The following is a 14,748-nucleotide window of genomic DNA, read 5'->3' on the forward strand; positions in this document are numbered from 1 at the left end:
TTTATGTCTGATCTTCACATCTTAAAATAAGTTCAAATTAGAATTTGCATACAGGTAACAAAAGTTGCTGATAATACATATACAAAGAACATCTTTATTGATAAATGACTATAAGAGCAGTCTTAGTTTTATAGATACCCAAAACAGTTAAAAGGCAGAGCATTAACACTTGCAGTAGTCACATTGAGATACAAACAAGTAATCAGGTTAAACACCAGGTGTAAAAAGGACAAATACTGAAGTGCAAAGGACCAGAGGTCCCAGTTCTATTTCCAGACTTTAGAGAATAAGTCCATCTACCACTAAACTGCAATTAGTTTGAAAACTTCAGATGCTAGCTCCCACTTCAGTGATATTTGGACAGAAAACAAACAAAAAATCCCATGGGTTCCATGGAAACTCCGAAGAACAGGACCTGGTATAAACAGAAGCATGGGTGGCCAGGGAGTAGAATGGTCACAGCTCCAAATCAGATAAGGTGGGAGAGATACATTTTGGTGCTGGTCCTAGGGCTTGAACTCTGCCTGGGTACTGTCTCTGAGCTTGTTTTGTTCAAGGCTAGCACTTTACCACTCGAACTACAGTTCCATTTTCAGCTTCTTTTTTTTTTTTTTTTAATTTAAAGAGATGAATCTAATGGACTTTCTTGACTCGGCTGATTTCAATCTACAATCCTTAAATCTTAGCCTCTTGAGTAGCTAGGATTATGGTTGTGAGCCATCAGGGACCAGCTTGATACACTTATTTTTAAGTGACTCCTACTGATTGATATTTAACCATCTTGTTAAATAATGTTTTTGAAATAGGTATTACAGATTTATGTATACATAGAGAGCACAAATGCTTGTGAGCACAAGTGAGCTCCTAACCTAGATTTACTAGGTGAGAATTGTAAGATACCGGGATAAGATAGAGGGGTAAGAGTATAAAACGGAAGGTAGGATTCAAGGGACAGGAAAGAAGAAATTTGTGATTCTTCACTATAATTTTCTGTAGTTTACTCTCCATATGATATGTAACAGTATGATATAATTTAAAAATTAACATTTGAATTCCTGATTCTATGTTTTGATTCCTACCCATAGTCATTGGCCACTCATACAATTTACACTAATAGGCCATTATAATTTCATGTTTTGTTTTTTTTTAACATGTCTGGAATAATGACCAACTAACATACAGTGAGAAAGAACAACAAAATGCAGGCAAACAGGAAGGCAAGAGAAATGCTTATCCTCAAGTGTGTCACTTGAGTTCTGTCCTGTGAGCATTTCCAATCATGAGAGGTAGGGGCTTACAGCTTTTTCTATGTATGTGGTACCAAGGAATCGAACCTAAGGCTTTGTGCATGCTAGGCAAGCATTCTACCACTAGGCCAAACTCCAAGCCCTTCATTACTTTTAATTTATCTTTTTTTAAAATTGTAATTAATAAAAGGGTTACATTATATTCACCAGATAGAAGATGCATTACTTCACAAACATTGATATCCTTTCTCATGATATGGTCCCCATTGCCCTCCCCCTTCATCCCACCCTTCATTACTTTTATATTTTGATTTTTTCAATTATTTTTATTTTTCAATTATTTTTATTGATTTATTTTTTTGGTCAGTCATGGGGCTTGAACTCTGGGCCTAGGTGCTGTTCCTGAGCTCTTCAGCTCAAGGCTACTGCCTTACCCCTTTTAGGTGCTCTATATCCCTAGGGGTCTTTTTCTAAGTGACAAATATAGCAAAACAAGGTTTTCTTAATAATTGAAATGTATGAAACCAAGGAGTTAGGAAATTCCAAGGAGAAGAAAAAAAGGGTCTTGATCAATAACTACAGTTAAGGCTTTGAGCTAATTTGTACGTCAGGGTAAATCCCAGGGAATTAGAAAAATGAATCTCAGCGAAAGAATAACAATCTATGATCCACAAAGTTCCTGTAAACACAATTTAGAGCCTTCTGAAACACTTTAGTTATGTTCATGCCTTTAGGAGTGATGGAGAATTCAGATCCACTTTCTGCTGTTTTTAAGCCTTAAAATTTCTATGACTAGAAAAGAAAGAACACACTAAGGAAATGATACTATCTATATACTTAGGTCTCTACTTTGGGTTTGGAGTAATAGCTTGTATTTTTCTCATGATAAAGATGAGTCCTTAGTTTAAATTACAAAATAAGGATTTTCTTACAAAGTGAGAGGCTACAACAGTTTGCGGGACCAAAAAAGGATATTTCACAATGTGTACTGCTATCCTCTCATATAATTTTCTAAACTTCTATAAATGGATATTTGGAAGGTAGGAGATGAAAATCTTTGAGATCTCTGGCTGCAAGTTTCATAATTATCAAATCAGTGGGCATAAGGAATATTCTTTCTATAGCTCAAAATGATGTACTGGGCAAGTGAAATTAGATGCCTATAGAATTTAGGCAGATGAAATAAATTGGTTCTTAAAGGCATATTATGGATATTCCACCATTTACCACAGTGATAAAGCCAACTTACATTTATTCACATTCATTAATTTCTCAGGGTTCCTCTCCAGTATGAATTCTTTGATGTCTGATGAGGGATGAACTGCATTTAAAACTTTTTCCACATCTATTACACCTAAAGGGTTTCTCTCCAGTATGAGTTCTCTGGTGTTGAATAAGAGCTGATGAATGAATGAAGGCTTTCCCACATTCACTACATTTATAAGGTTTCTTTCCAATATGAATTCTCTGATGTTTAGCAAAGTTTGAGCTCCGACTAAAAGTTTTCCCACATTCATTACATTCATAGGGTTTTTCTCCAGTGTGGATTCTCTGATGCTGAACAAGGTGTGTGCTCTGACTAAAAGTTTTTCCACATTCACTACATTCATATGGCTTTTCTCCAGTATGAACTCGCTGATGCTTAGTAAGGGATGAGCAATGGCTAAAGGCTTTCCCACACTCTTGACATTTATAGGGTTTCTCTCCGGTATGAGTTCTTTGATGTTTAATAAGTGCTGATGAGTGGATGAAAGCTTTATCACACTCATTACATTCATAAGGTTTCACTCCTGTATGAATTAACTGATGCTGTGCAAGATGTGTGCTTCTGTTGAAACCTTTCCCACACTCACTGCATTCATAAGGTCTTTCTCCAATGTGAATTCTCTGATGTATTGCAAGGGATGAGCTTTCTGTGAAGGTTTTCCTGCATTCACTACATTCAAAGAGAATTCTTGTATGAGTTCTCTGGTGTTTAGTTAAATTAGCTCTGTGGCTAAAAGATTTCCCACAATCATCACAGGTATAAGGTTTCTCCCCAGTATGGACTCTCCGGTGTCGAATAAGAACTGAATGGTAAGTGAAGAGTTCACCACAATCATTACATTTGTGAGGTTTTTTCTCTTTATATGTTCTCTGCTTATTCATTAGGTTTGATTTATGCTTTAGTTGTTTTCCTGCTGTATGGAAAGGATAAGACCCTTTGGGGATTCGGTCTTGAGTAATAAGGAGAGATTTCTGATGAAAATTTTTCCAATATACATCCTGCTCATGATCTCTGTCCTCAGGGAGGGCATTCAGGTGTGTGAACATTTTTCTCAAGTCTCTCTCCTGATTTCCTTGCTGATTCTCTAACCAATTTTCACATTCAATTGCTGTTTCCAAGGTAGAGTCAAAGACACTGTTCCTTGTCAGTTTGTCTTTTACTGTAACATGATATGATTCATTTTTGGATAAATCTTGCACTGAAGTTGAATCCTTGCTCTCTGGTCTACCCTCCATGTCTGAAAGATAGTGGAAACGAATTTTTTTTCCCACTGAACTCAACACAAAAGCAGTTAGATAATTGGCAGGAGTAATTGAAGATGAAAAGCATACCTTCAAGGCATAAGCAGATTTGACTCTTATTAAATGGCTTGCAAAAGAGAAGCAAATGGAGGGAAATAAAAGCATATGCACAGGAAAGGAGTATGCTCTAAAGAAGAGGAGTTAGAAGAGTGAATAGGTGACTATATATGTAGGAGGGTTACAGATGGAGCAATGACAAGTGGATGAACAGGCAATGAGTACCTAGATCAGGATATAAAAAACATGTTATATAATACTTGTTATAACAAATATGCATATATTTACCATCTTGTGTAGAGTAGTTATAAATATTGAGACTCTAGTCTTCTCGGTTCAAAGCCAGCCTGGGCACTAAAGAATGTGAGACTCAGGCCAGGAGTTTGGCCTAGTGGTAGAGTGCTTTCTTAGTATGCACAAAGATCTGAGCTTGATTCCTTGGTACCACATACATAGAAAAAGCCAGAAGTGGTACTATGGCTCAAGTGGTAGTGCATTGGCCTTGAGAAAGATCAAGGACAGTACTCAGGCCTTGAGTTCATGCCCCAGAACTGGCAAAAAAAAATGAATAAATAATGTGACAGTCATATCCAATTAATCTCTAGAAAACAGGAAGTGGGGCTGTTGCTGCAGGGGTAGGACAGTGGACTTAAGCTGAAGAGCTTAGGGACAGTGCCCAGTCCTAGAGTTCAAGCCTCACACACACACACACACACAAAAGAGAGATGGGAACTTATAATGTGTGTGTGTGTGTGTGTGTGTGTGTGTGTGTGTGTGTGTGTGCTGTTACTGGGACTTGAACTTGGGGCCTTACATTCTTACTTGTCTTTTGTGTTCAAGGCTGGTATTCCAGCCTTCTAATATTCTAATATTCTTTTGTAAGCACTGATAGTGCCAATTATTCACTCTCTTGTTGAATGTTTCTGAAGATTCCCATCTACCTGACTCACCTGAATAGCTGCATTTGGAAACTTTTTTTTCAAGCTTCAGTGGTTCTTTGGAATTGTCCAAATTGTAGTCTTCAGGTTTGGAAATAGGAAGCCCTTCTCATTAAAAACAAAAGAAGAGAAAGGAAGAAAGTAAAAAGCATGACATTTATTATAATTTTTTTTTCATTCACAGGGCTTGAACTCTGAGCTTGAGCGCTGTCCCTGAGCTCTTCAGCTTAAGATTTCTCCCCTACCCCTTGAGTGCCACTTTCTATTTTAATATTTTTTAATTATAAGTGCTACAAGCAGATTTGTTTTTCCTATAGTAAAAAGAAAACATGACTGGTTACATTCAGAGGATGGAAACTACTAAAATGTTTCTCAAGTCCATCATCAAATTCTGTATCACTAAAGAAAAGTTTTGGAACTTATTATTAGGGAGCCTATATGTCATTTATACAGTGGGAAAGGAGAAAAAAACAGCCATAAAAAACTCAAACTTGGGGCCGGGAGTTTGGCCTAGTGGTTAAAGTGCTTGCCTAGCATGCATGAAGACCCGGGTTTGATTCCTTGGTACCACATACATAGAAAAAAGCCAGAAGTGGTGCTGAGGCTCAAGTGGTAGAGCTCTAGCCTTGAGAAAGTCCAAGGACAGTGCTCAGGCCCTGAGCTCAAGCCCAGGACTGGCAAAAAAAAAAAAAAAAAAAAAAAAACAAACCTCAAACTTATCCTTAACATTCTAGTCTTTAAGAACATAAAACTACACTACTTAATGTATTATTCCATGAACTTTTTATGAAATTCATCACCAGCCCATTTCAGCCTCAGGCCAATTTCAAAGTTTAAAGAAGGTGGGATATTTTCAAGAACTGTGCAAAAGATGTAGATGACCAGAAGAAAGATAAATGATTTACAATTTATTTTATTTTTAAAGATATGTTAACTAGGATTTTAGTATATAACAGGGTTAAATGAGGAGGAAAATGGAGAAGAGGAATGCTTTCTGCTCCCTATGCAGAAAATGAGAGTTAGAGATAAAAGCTTAGAAATAGAGCTCCATTCTGTTGATCTGCAATGAAGACCAGACGTGCCAGGTGGCTCATACCTAGAATCCTATTCTACTTAGGAGGCTGAGATCTAGAGGACTGAGGTTCAGAGCCATCCCAGCCAGTAAGTTTGTATATTGGTGGCTAATTCCTAGTTACATCTCAGGAAGCTGAGATCTGAAGACCACAGTTTGAAGCCAGCCTGGGCAGAAAAGTCTCTGAGTCTCTTATTTCCAAATACTGTAACCATCAAAAAGCTGGATTTGGGGCTGTGGCTCAAGTAGTAGAGAACTAGCCTTGAGCAACAAAGGCTCAGGGACAGTGCCTAGATCTTGAAATGAAGCCCCAACAGTGGCACACAAATATCCAAAGATAGAAGCATAGCTTAAGTGTTAGAGTACTGGCTGAATAAACTACAAGGTTTTGAGTTCAAACCTCAATACTAGAAAAAAAAAATTACAGGATGACCTGGAATGAGCTATAAATGGAGCCTAAAATAGCCCCAGCAAGGGCCTGAGCTTGCTAAAGAGTTAAGAGGGGTTTATAAAGACAAAACAGTTTTATTTGTCAAAAAAGGAAGAACATATCTCTTGATGTCTTTATTATGGGAAAATTTTAGACTGATGTTGCAGATTAATTTGAATTTCAAGAAGAAAGATGGGAAAAATGGGATCTCAGTGGCACCACAAAATTGTGACTGCAGTGATTGATTTGTCCAACATTTTCCCTACTTCCTGTTCCTATGACTAAAAGTCACTTTCTTCTGGGATTGGGTACAGGAGGAGCTGTGTTCTACCCTCATACAAATATGTACATGGTTGTTCACACCCATGAGTGGTGTGCACAAGATCCAGAACGGACCAGAGTCTCTGACTCTGTGATTGTTTCTTGGATAGCCACATGGCCATATTCATTCAACTCCCAGGACAGAAGCATTCCCCACCCCCCCTCTTTTTTAGCTCTCTAACTGGAAGAATAATTCAGCCAAAGGGCTGCTGATAGCCATCTCTGCCACACAGGGAAAAATTTAGCTAATATAGGGCAAAGCCAAGCCAACTGACTAAAAATAAACATGCAGGTGAAATTCTTGATGATAGATGGGTCATTTGAGTCAAGCTATTTTTCCCCATTGAACAAGTGTGAATTAGGTTGTTATTTAAGCCACAATATATAATTTGCATAGATATTTCACCAAGAACCTAGGAGTGGGAAATAGTCTTTTCTTAGCTGTAGGTGTAGCTCAGCAGAAGAATGCATTTGTAACAGGTTTAGTCCCCAGCATTTAACAAAATAGGCCCTAAAGAATTTTTTCAATGAGAAAATGAAGGCTTGCTAAGCTATTTTCATGTACAATAAAGCCATGATATCCCTGGGTCACAATGAGAATAAATGCATCCTTACAAAGTGAGACCAGGTTCCTGTAGTTCTCCAGCATCACCTCTCTTTGTGTAGGATCCAGCTTCCCCCATTCCTCTGGTGTGAAGTCCATGCCTACATCCTTGAATGTCACTCTCTCCTAGGATACAAAACATACCCTCATTCACTATCTTTTCCTTGATAGCCTTCTTTTGGAAAATTCTCCATTTCTGCTGCCACTATTACAAAGGAAAGGTGTGATAATACACTCAACAAGGGAAGAGAGAAGGATTTGACTAATGTTCCACTTTACAAAAGGTAAAGTCACAGACTATCATTGGTGTGCCAGGCATACTGCATTAGATTTAACATAGTAATTAAGTGAAATGAAACTATAATTGTTGCATTGAAACCAGCCTTTGACTCTATTGTTCTGGGGAGTAAAGCATTAAAAGATGAACCAATAAGTCAACAATGTAGTTTGGTAAAGCAAACTACAGTTAGGAAACTGTGGTTTACATATTATTTCTGTGAGTCCTTAATAAAAGCTTGAAGAAACAATCAGCATTTAAAAGATAAACTGCAATGCAGAACTTGCAAGTAGATGTTGTGGAAAGAAAAGACTGGCAGTGACCTCCAAATCAGTTAAATATGAAATTAGTTCAAGATCAAAGATATTAAATTACACAGTGACTGCCATAAACTGATTAGGGTTACATAGTAACTAAAAAAATATTGATGTGTAGGGGTGGGAGTTTGGCCTAGTGGTAGAGTGCTTGCCTAGCATGCACAAAGCCCTAGGTGGAAATGGTGCTGTGGCTCAAGTGATAGAGCTCTAGCCTTAAGAAAGCTCAAGGATAGTGCCCAGGCCCTGATTTCAAGCCCAGGACTGGCAATAAATAAAAATAATAAAAATAATGAAATAAATAATACAATAAATGCAAAGCCCACTGCTAAATGGCTAAAACTCTACTCAGGAAGTTTTGTAGCCTTAAAGATTTAGTATTTTATCTTTTAAAAATCGTGTATAAATCATGATAAAGTAAGAGACAAGCCCTCCCACAAAAACTACAAGGAGATGGATACACGTTCGCACTGATCATGAATGTCACAAGGAATGTGAATAATATTCTAAAGTTGTTGAAACATACACTAAATGCTGTAACCGAATAGGAAACATCTATTTATATTTTCACAAGGCATTTGCAGATAGTAACAAAGTAAATTAAAAAAGCATGCATAATTGGCTGGGCACGGTGACTCACACCTATAATCCTAGCTACTCAGGAATCTGAGATCTGAGAATTGATTTCAAAGCCAGCCCAGGCACTAAAGTCTGTGACTTTTTTTTTTTCTGCCAGTCATGGGACTTGAACTCCAGGCCTGAGCACTGTCCTTGGACTTTTCTCAAGGCTAGAGCTCTACCACTTGAGCCACAGCACCACTTCCAGCTTTTTCCTATGTATGTGGTACCGAGGAATTGAACCCAGGCCTTTGTGCATGCTAGGCAAGCACTCTACCACTAGGCCAAATACCTGGCCCCCATCTGTGAGACTCTTATCTCAAATTAACTTCTGGAAAACCAGAAGTGGCACTGTGGCTCAAGATGTAGGACAGTAGCCTTGAGCTGAAGAGCTTAGGAACAAGACTCAGGCCCAGGGATAGAGCAGTATCCTTGAGCTGAAGAGCTCAGGGACATCGTCTAGGCCCAGAGTTCAAGCCCCATGACTGACCAAAAAAAAGTATAATTGAGAAATAAAAATAATTGAAAAAATCATAACATAAAAGTAATGAAGGGCCTGGAGTTTGGCCTAGTGGTAGAGTGCTTGCCTAGCACGAACAAAGCCCTAGGTTTGATTCCTTGGTACCACATACATAGAAAAAGCTGGAAGTAGTGCTGTGGCTCAAGTGATAGAGCTCTAGCCTTAAGAAAGCTCAAGGACAGTGCGCAGGTCCTGATTTCAAGTCCAGGACTGGCAATAAATAAAAATAATAAAAATAATGAAATAAATAATGCAATAAATGCAAAGCCCACTGCTAAATGGCTAAAACTCTACTCAGGAAGTTTTGTAGCCTTAAAGACTTAGTACTTTATCTTTTAAAAATCGTGTAAATAAATGAGTGGCACATACAAATCAAGAACATCTATGGAAATCAGAAGTATAAGATAAAACAAATTTCAAGCTGCTAGTTTGGCCTAGTGGTAGAGTGCTTGCCTAGCATGCATGAAGACCTGGGTTCAATTCTTCCGTACCACATACATAGAAAAAGCCGGAAATGGTGTTGTGGCTCAAGTGGTAGAGCTCTAGCCTTGAGAAAGCACAAGAACAGTGCTAAGGTCCTGAGCTCAAGCCCAGGACTGGCAAAAAAAATAGGAAAAAAAGAAAAAAAAATTCAAAAACAAAATCTGAATAAGATCAGCAGGTTGCAGCATTATATCAAGGTAACCAGATTTTGGAATAACAGAATCATAAGCAAAATACAACAGAGAATCTGATGAAGATTAACATGCAACAAAGACTCTGTATCTTTTGTAACTTTTCCTAGAACTGGGTTTTTTTTACCCAGTACCCTGTACTTGCTAGGTTAGTATTCTATCTCTTGAGCCACACGTTTAATCCTTTCACCAGATATTTACATTTTTCAGAGAAACTCTCATACTTTTTTACTTTTTTTTTTTTTTTTTTTTGGCACTCTTGGGGCTTGAACTCAGGGCCTGGCCACTGTTTCTGGGCTTCTTTTTTTTTTTTGCTCAAGGCTGGCACTCTACCACTTGAACCATAGCACCACTTCCAGCTTCTTCTGTGGTACAAAGGAATTGAACCCAGGGCTTCATGCATGCTAGGCAAGCACTCTATCACTAAGCCACATTTTCAGCCCAAGGTCTCATACTTTTAGTCTGGCCATCTTGAAACTACAATCCTTTTACTTATGTCTCCAAATTAGCTGTGACTTATGTACCACCATGCCCAATTTGTTCTTAAGCTTTATCTTGCTAGAGTAGAGTAGAATTGTTCGGCTATGTTGGTCAAAAAATATATATATATATATTTTTTGCCAGTCCTGGGCTTGAGCTCAGGGCCTGAGCACTGTCCTTGGACTTTCTCAAGGCTAGAGCTCTACCACTTGAGCCTCAGCACCACTTCTGGCTTTTATCTATGTATGTGGTACCGAGGAATCGAACCTGGGTCTTCATGCATGCTAGGCAAGCACTTTAACCACTAGGCCAACTCCGGGCCCCAAATGTTTTTTTTTTTTGATTGGTCATGGGGCTTGAACTCTGGGCCTGGGTTCTGTTCCTGAGCTCTTCAGCTCAGGGCTACCATCCTACCCTTGAGCCACAGTGCCATTTCCGGTTTTTCTAGTGGTTAATTGGAGATAAGAGTCTCAGGTCTTTAGTGCCCGGGCTGGCTTTGAACCTCAATCTTCAGATCTCAGCCTCCTGTGTAAATAGGATTACATGCGTGAGCCACCGCACCCAGCCAATATATTTTTTTTAGGCCAGTTTAAGATGAATTTCATCAGAAGCAATTTAAAGCTTCCTGATTAATGAAGTCTGCAAGATTCCTGTAAAGCAGTTGGGAAGCTAACAGAGACAGGCAGGTATAAAAAGGGCCTCAAGAACTCAATTTTTACAAATACTACCAATGTGTACGATCTACTTATAATTATACTTGGATTATAGTAATAAAGAGAAAGCTTAATTGATGAATCTTTGGATTGTGGCATGCAACACACACCATGGAGAGTGCCTTCCTTATTATTATTATTATTATTATTATTATTATTTTCTGATTGGTTGTGGGGCTTGAACTCAGGGCCTGAGTGCTGTCTCTGAATTTTTTTGCTCGTCTAGCACTTTACCACTTTGAGACACAGCTCCACTTCCATTTTTTTCCTGGTGCTTAATTGGAGATGAGTCTCATGGACTTTCTTTTAAACCACAGTCCTCAGATCTCAGCTTCCTAAGTAGCTAGGATTATAGGCACGAGCCATCAGTGCCCATCTGAATTCAGTCATTCTTATTGGCTATATTTGCGTTTTGGAGGTGAGGAACACAAGACAAGTTAGAGATGTAATACTTCAGCATACTTCCCTGGGAAGGCCGATCTTCTCTTGTGGTTCTCAGGTTTGAACTTAAGAGCCTTGGGATTGTTAGTTCTGGCGCTCTATCATTTGAATTGTTCTGTCAGGCCCAGTCCTAGATCTTAACTGAAAATTCCCAACATTCATTTTAACTGTGTATTTATTGTCATTCTGATCATGTCAGCATTTAAGATGCTGAAACGTTGGGCCGGGAGTTTGTCCTAGAGGTAGGGTGCTTGCCTAGACCCGGGTTCGATTCCTCGGTACCACATACATAGAAAAAAGCCGGAAGTGGTGCTGAGGCTCAAGTGGTAGAGCTCTAGCCTTGAGAAAGTCCAAGGACAGGGCTCGGGCCCTGAGCTCAAGCCCAGGATTGGCACACACACACACACACACAAAAATGCTGAAACGTGTGTTGTTTCCACTACAGAAAAAATAAGTTTTAAAAATATAAGCTGGGTACAGTGGCTCATACCTATAATCCTAGGTACTCAGGAGGCTGAGATCTGAGGATCACAGTTCAAAGCCAGCCCGGGCACTAAAGTTCTTGAGATTCTTATCTCCAGTTAACCACCAGAAAACCAGAAGTGGTGTTTTGTCTCAAGGGGTAGGGTAGTAGCCTTGAGCTGAAGAGCTCAGGAACAGAACCCAGGCCAAAAGTCCAAGTCCTATGACTGACAAAAAAGAAAGAAAGAAAAAAGAAAAGAAATATGGATCATATTAACTTTAAAATAGTTTTTCCCCATGCTGGGTGCCACTCACTCTTGTAATCCTAGCTACTCAAGAGGCTGAGATGTGAGGATCAAGGTTCAAAGTAGCCTGGCCAGGAAAGTTTATAAGATGCTTATCTCCAATGAACCACCAAAAAGTCAGAAGTGGAGCTGTAGCTCAAATGGTAGAACGATAGTTTTGTGCACAAAAGCTCAGAGACAATGCCTAGATCCTGAGTGCAAGCCCCAGGACTGTGGCTCCTCACCCTAAAACAGTTTTTACCAAATTATGAGCACAGAAATGAGCCCATTAGAAGAAAGAATGCAAATGCTGCTTGACTGTAGAAAGATAATAAATACTAGATGGAGAATGGAGGTACAAATAGGTAAGTAGAAAATATTTCCGACTGTGTCTGTCCATCTGTCTCTCAAAATTAGAACTTAGGTCTGTTGCTGAGCTCTTGTGAACAAAGAAATGCCTTCAAAAAGAAAGAAGTGTATCTGTACAAGAGAAATATGGTGGATTTCAATCATCAGTAGAGACATACTCACCTGGGATCTGGCAGTGAGGTGCAGAGCTGCTACTTCTCCCTTTTCTGGGCTCTTCTCTTTGGAAAGGGGAGAATCCCGGGAAGACAAAGCTAAGGGCAAGAAAGTAGTAAGGATGAGACCAAGCCTCATCTCCCTATTCGGAATAACAAAGCTAAAAACCCCTTCATCATACTATGCAATGTTGAGATTGAAGAACGCCAACCTCTATGTCATTTTCTTTTTAAATTTTAGTAATGAACCACAGGGTATTGTGCTGATAAAGAAAATGCATATGGAAGAAATATTTTTGCAAACACAAAGCTCAATTCTCGGACCCCACTCAGTAGTGGAAAGAGGGTTCAGCTCACCCCAGATCTTCCCAGCGGAGTCCATCCATACCCAAGATAATGGCTGCAGACACTTCTCTCTGCCAAGCAGCCACTTAACTCTGGCAATGTCCTCGCCATCTCCGCCCCCCAAAAGAAATTCTGCCTTTCCGTGACCCAAGTTCAACCCTGGAGCAATTCTACCTCTTGTCTTGGAAACTTCAGCCAGATCTGTCTTCATGATTACCACTTCCTCCATGTCCTGCGGATTCTGCTCTTCAGTCAGCCTCCACCTCTCTATGCGTGGGACGGGGGACCAGTCCCTGGAGCCTCGGGTGCTCCCTCCAGCGTCTCTGCGGGAAGATCTCGGTCAGGTCAGCTGTGTTTGCGGCTCATTGTGGAGCCTGCCTCGATCTTGAGCACGCGCCTGGAAACCTGGACGCAGCATCCTTGAGGCGGGGTCCTCAGACACGGGTGTCTGCCGCTAGGGGCGGTCCGGGGTGGGGGGTGGGGGACGGATGGGGGACACCGAAGGGTGACGCTGAAGCTTGCACGAACAAACTCCATGGCGCACATCCATCCGGACATCCGCACACCCACCCAGGACCCTCGACTGCCGAGCACCCTCAGCTCTATTCCGTCCTCCTACCTTGCCACCTACAGGCACCCCATTTGCACCCCAATCCCAGTGGACAGGGATTAGGGCTCGTGCATGTGAGGATGGAGATCAAGGTCTGTACGTTCCAGCCTCGACGCCACTGGGAACTGTCCCAGGCCTACCGTAGAGGTCGAGCCAAGAAGTGCAGCAATGTAGCATCTAACTTACCTCCTATTCCCGGCCTGACAAAGGCTACGAACTTCTAGGGCCAGCTCCAAGTCGCGCATGCGTGAGAACCCGCAGGGCAAGGCGTCCGGCTAGGAACTACAATTCCCAGAAGGCACCGCGCGTTCATCTCCTCTCCGTTTATCAGTAGGTGGGCGGGAACAAGCATAGTGCTGTAGGGTTCCTACTCCCGCGCAAGAGTTTAACTCAGCATCTCAGGTAGTGGATCGCCCCGCAAGGGAGGACAGAAACACCTGGGAGCTGCATAGCGTCCGTGTGCTTTACCCACACTTCACACATTTGCCTAAAGCACAGAGCGTGTGACTGTCGAGCTCAGTCCAGATTGCTGTGGAGTGTTAGAATATATGCCTTTTATCTTTCCCAAGCTCACCTTTTGCTTTTAAATTCTCCAAAAGTGAGGGAATCAGAATTAAAATTGGATCCCTAATGTCAAAAACAGCACCTGGAACTTTGTGGTCTTTAGCCACAAAGCAGCCAATACAATAGCAGCAATGACTGCAAAAAAGAAAGCATAATTACACTTATACAACTTTGAATATAGAATTTTGTATTTTATCTGAATTTCATACGAGGCAAAAATAGATGATCGAATATATGAAAAACCTTGCCGGAAGTATTTTTTTGCTGGAAGAAAAACATGCCATAAAACATAGAAAGCTAAGCCTTATTGTTTTATTATCTTATTAATAAGCAAGAAGAAAATGCCTGACGTTTTTACTGGCAAATGGGAGTCTCACAGAGTTTTCTGTCTGGCTTGGTTTCAAACTGTGATCCTTACACCTCAGCCTCCTAAGTAACTAGAATTACAGGTGTATTTGGTGCCCAGTTTTAAAATTTCTATTTCTATTTTCTTTTTGTGGGTACTAGGAGTTGAATTCAGGTCCTGTACTCCTCATGCTACTCACCAGCCCTTTTTGTGATATGTTTATATTTCCAGTACTGAGGCTGGAACTTAGGATGTAACGACTAGGCATTTTTCTGGGCTGGCATGTACATTTTGACACTAAGGTGATGTAGGAAGGGTTCCAACTCTTCATGAATCAGAACGTTAGTAACAGCAACCCACAGGACACCAAAGGAAAAATCATTTTGAGCTAAAGATAGGGAG

General features: G+C 40.3%; 1 protein-coding gene across 1 annotated transcript; it reads right to left on the reverse strand.

The window, feature by feature from the left end:
- Positions 1–91: 91 nt before the first annotated feature.
- On the reverse strand, positions 92–13,975 carry Znf286a (zinc finger protein 286A). Its single transcript, XM_090349518.1, has 6 exons — positions 13,623–13,975; positions 13,001–13,149; positions 12,492–12,580; positions 7,189–7,303; positions 4,763–4,855; positions 92–3,751 (listed from the first exon to the last, which is right to left on the reverse strand). The coding sequence occupies exons 1-6, from the start codon at positions 13,679–13,681 to the stop codon at positions 2,520–2,522; spliced, it is 1,737 nt and encodes a 578-aa protein (XP_090205644.1). The 5' UTR covers positions 13,682–13,975; the 3' UTR covers positions 92–2,519.
- Positions 13,976–14,748: the final 773 nt, after the last annotated feature.

Source organism: Megascapheus bottae, chromosome 17 (assembly GCF_031878675.1).
Source record: "Megascapheus bottae isolate mThoBot1 chromosome 17, mThoBot2.hap1, whole genome shotgun sequence".
Classification (NCBI taxonomy): domain Eukaryota; kingdom Metazoa; phylum Chordata; class Mammalia; order Rodentia; family Geomyidae; genus Megascapheus; species Megascapheus bottae.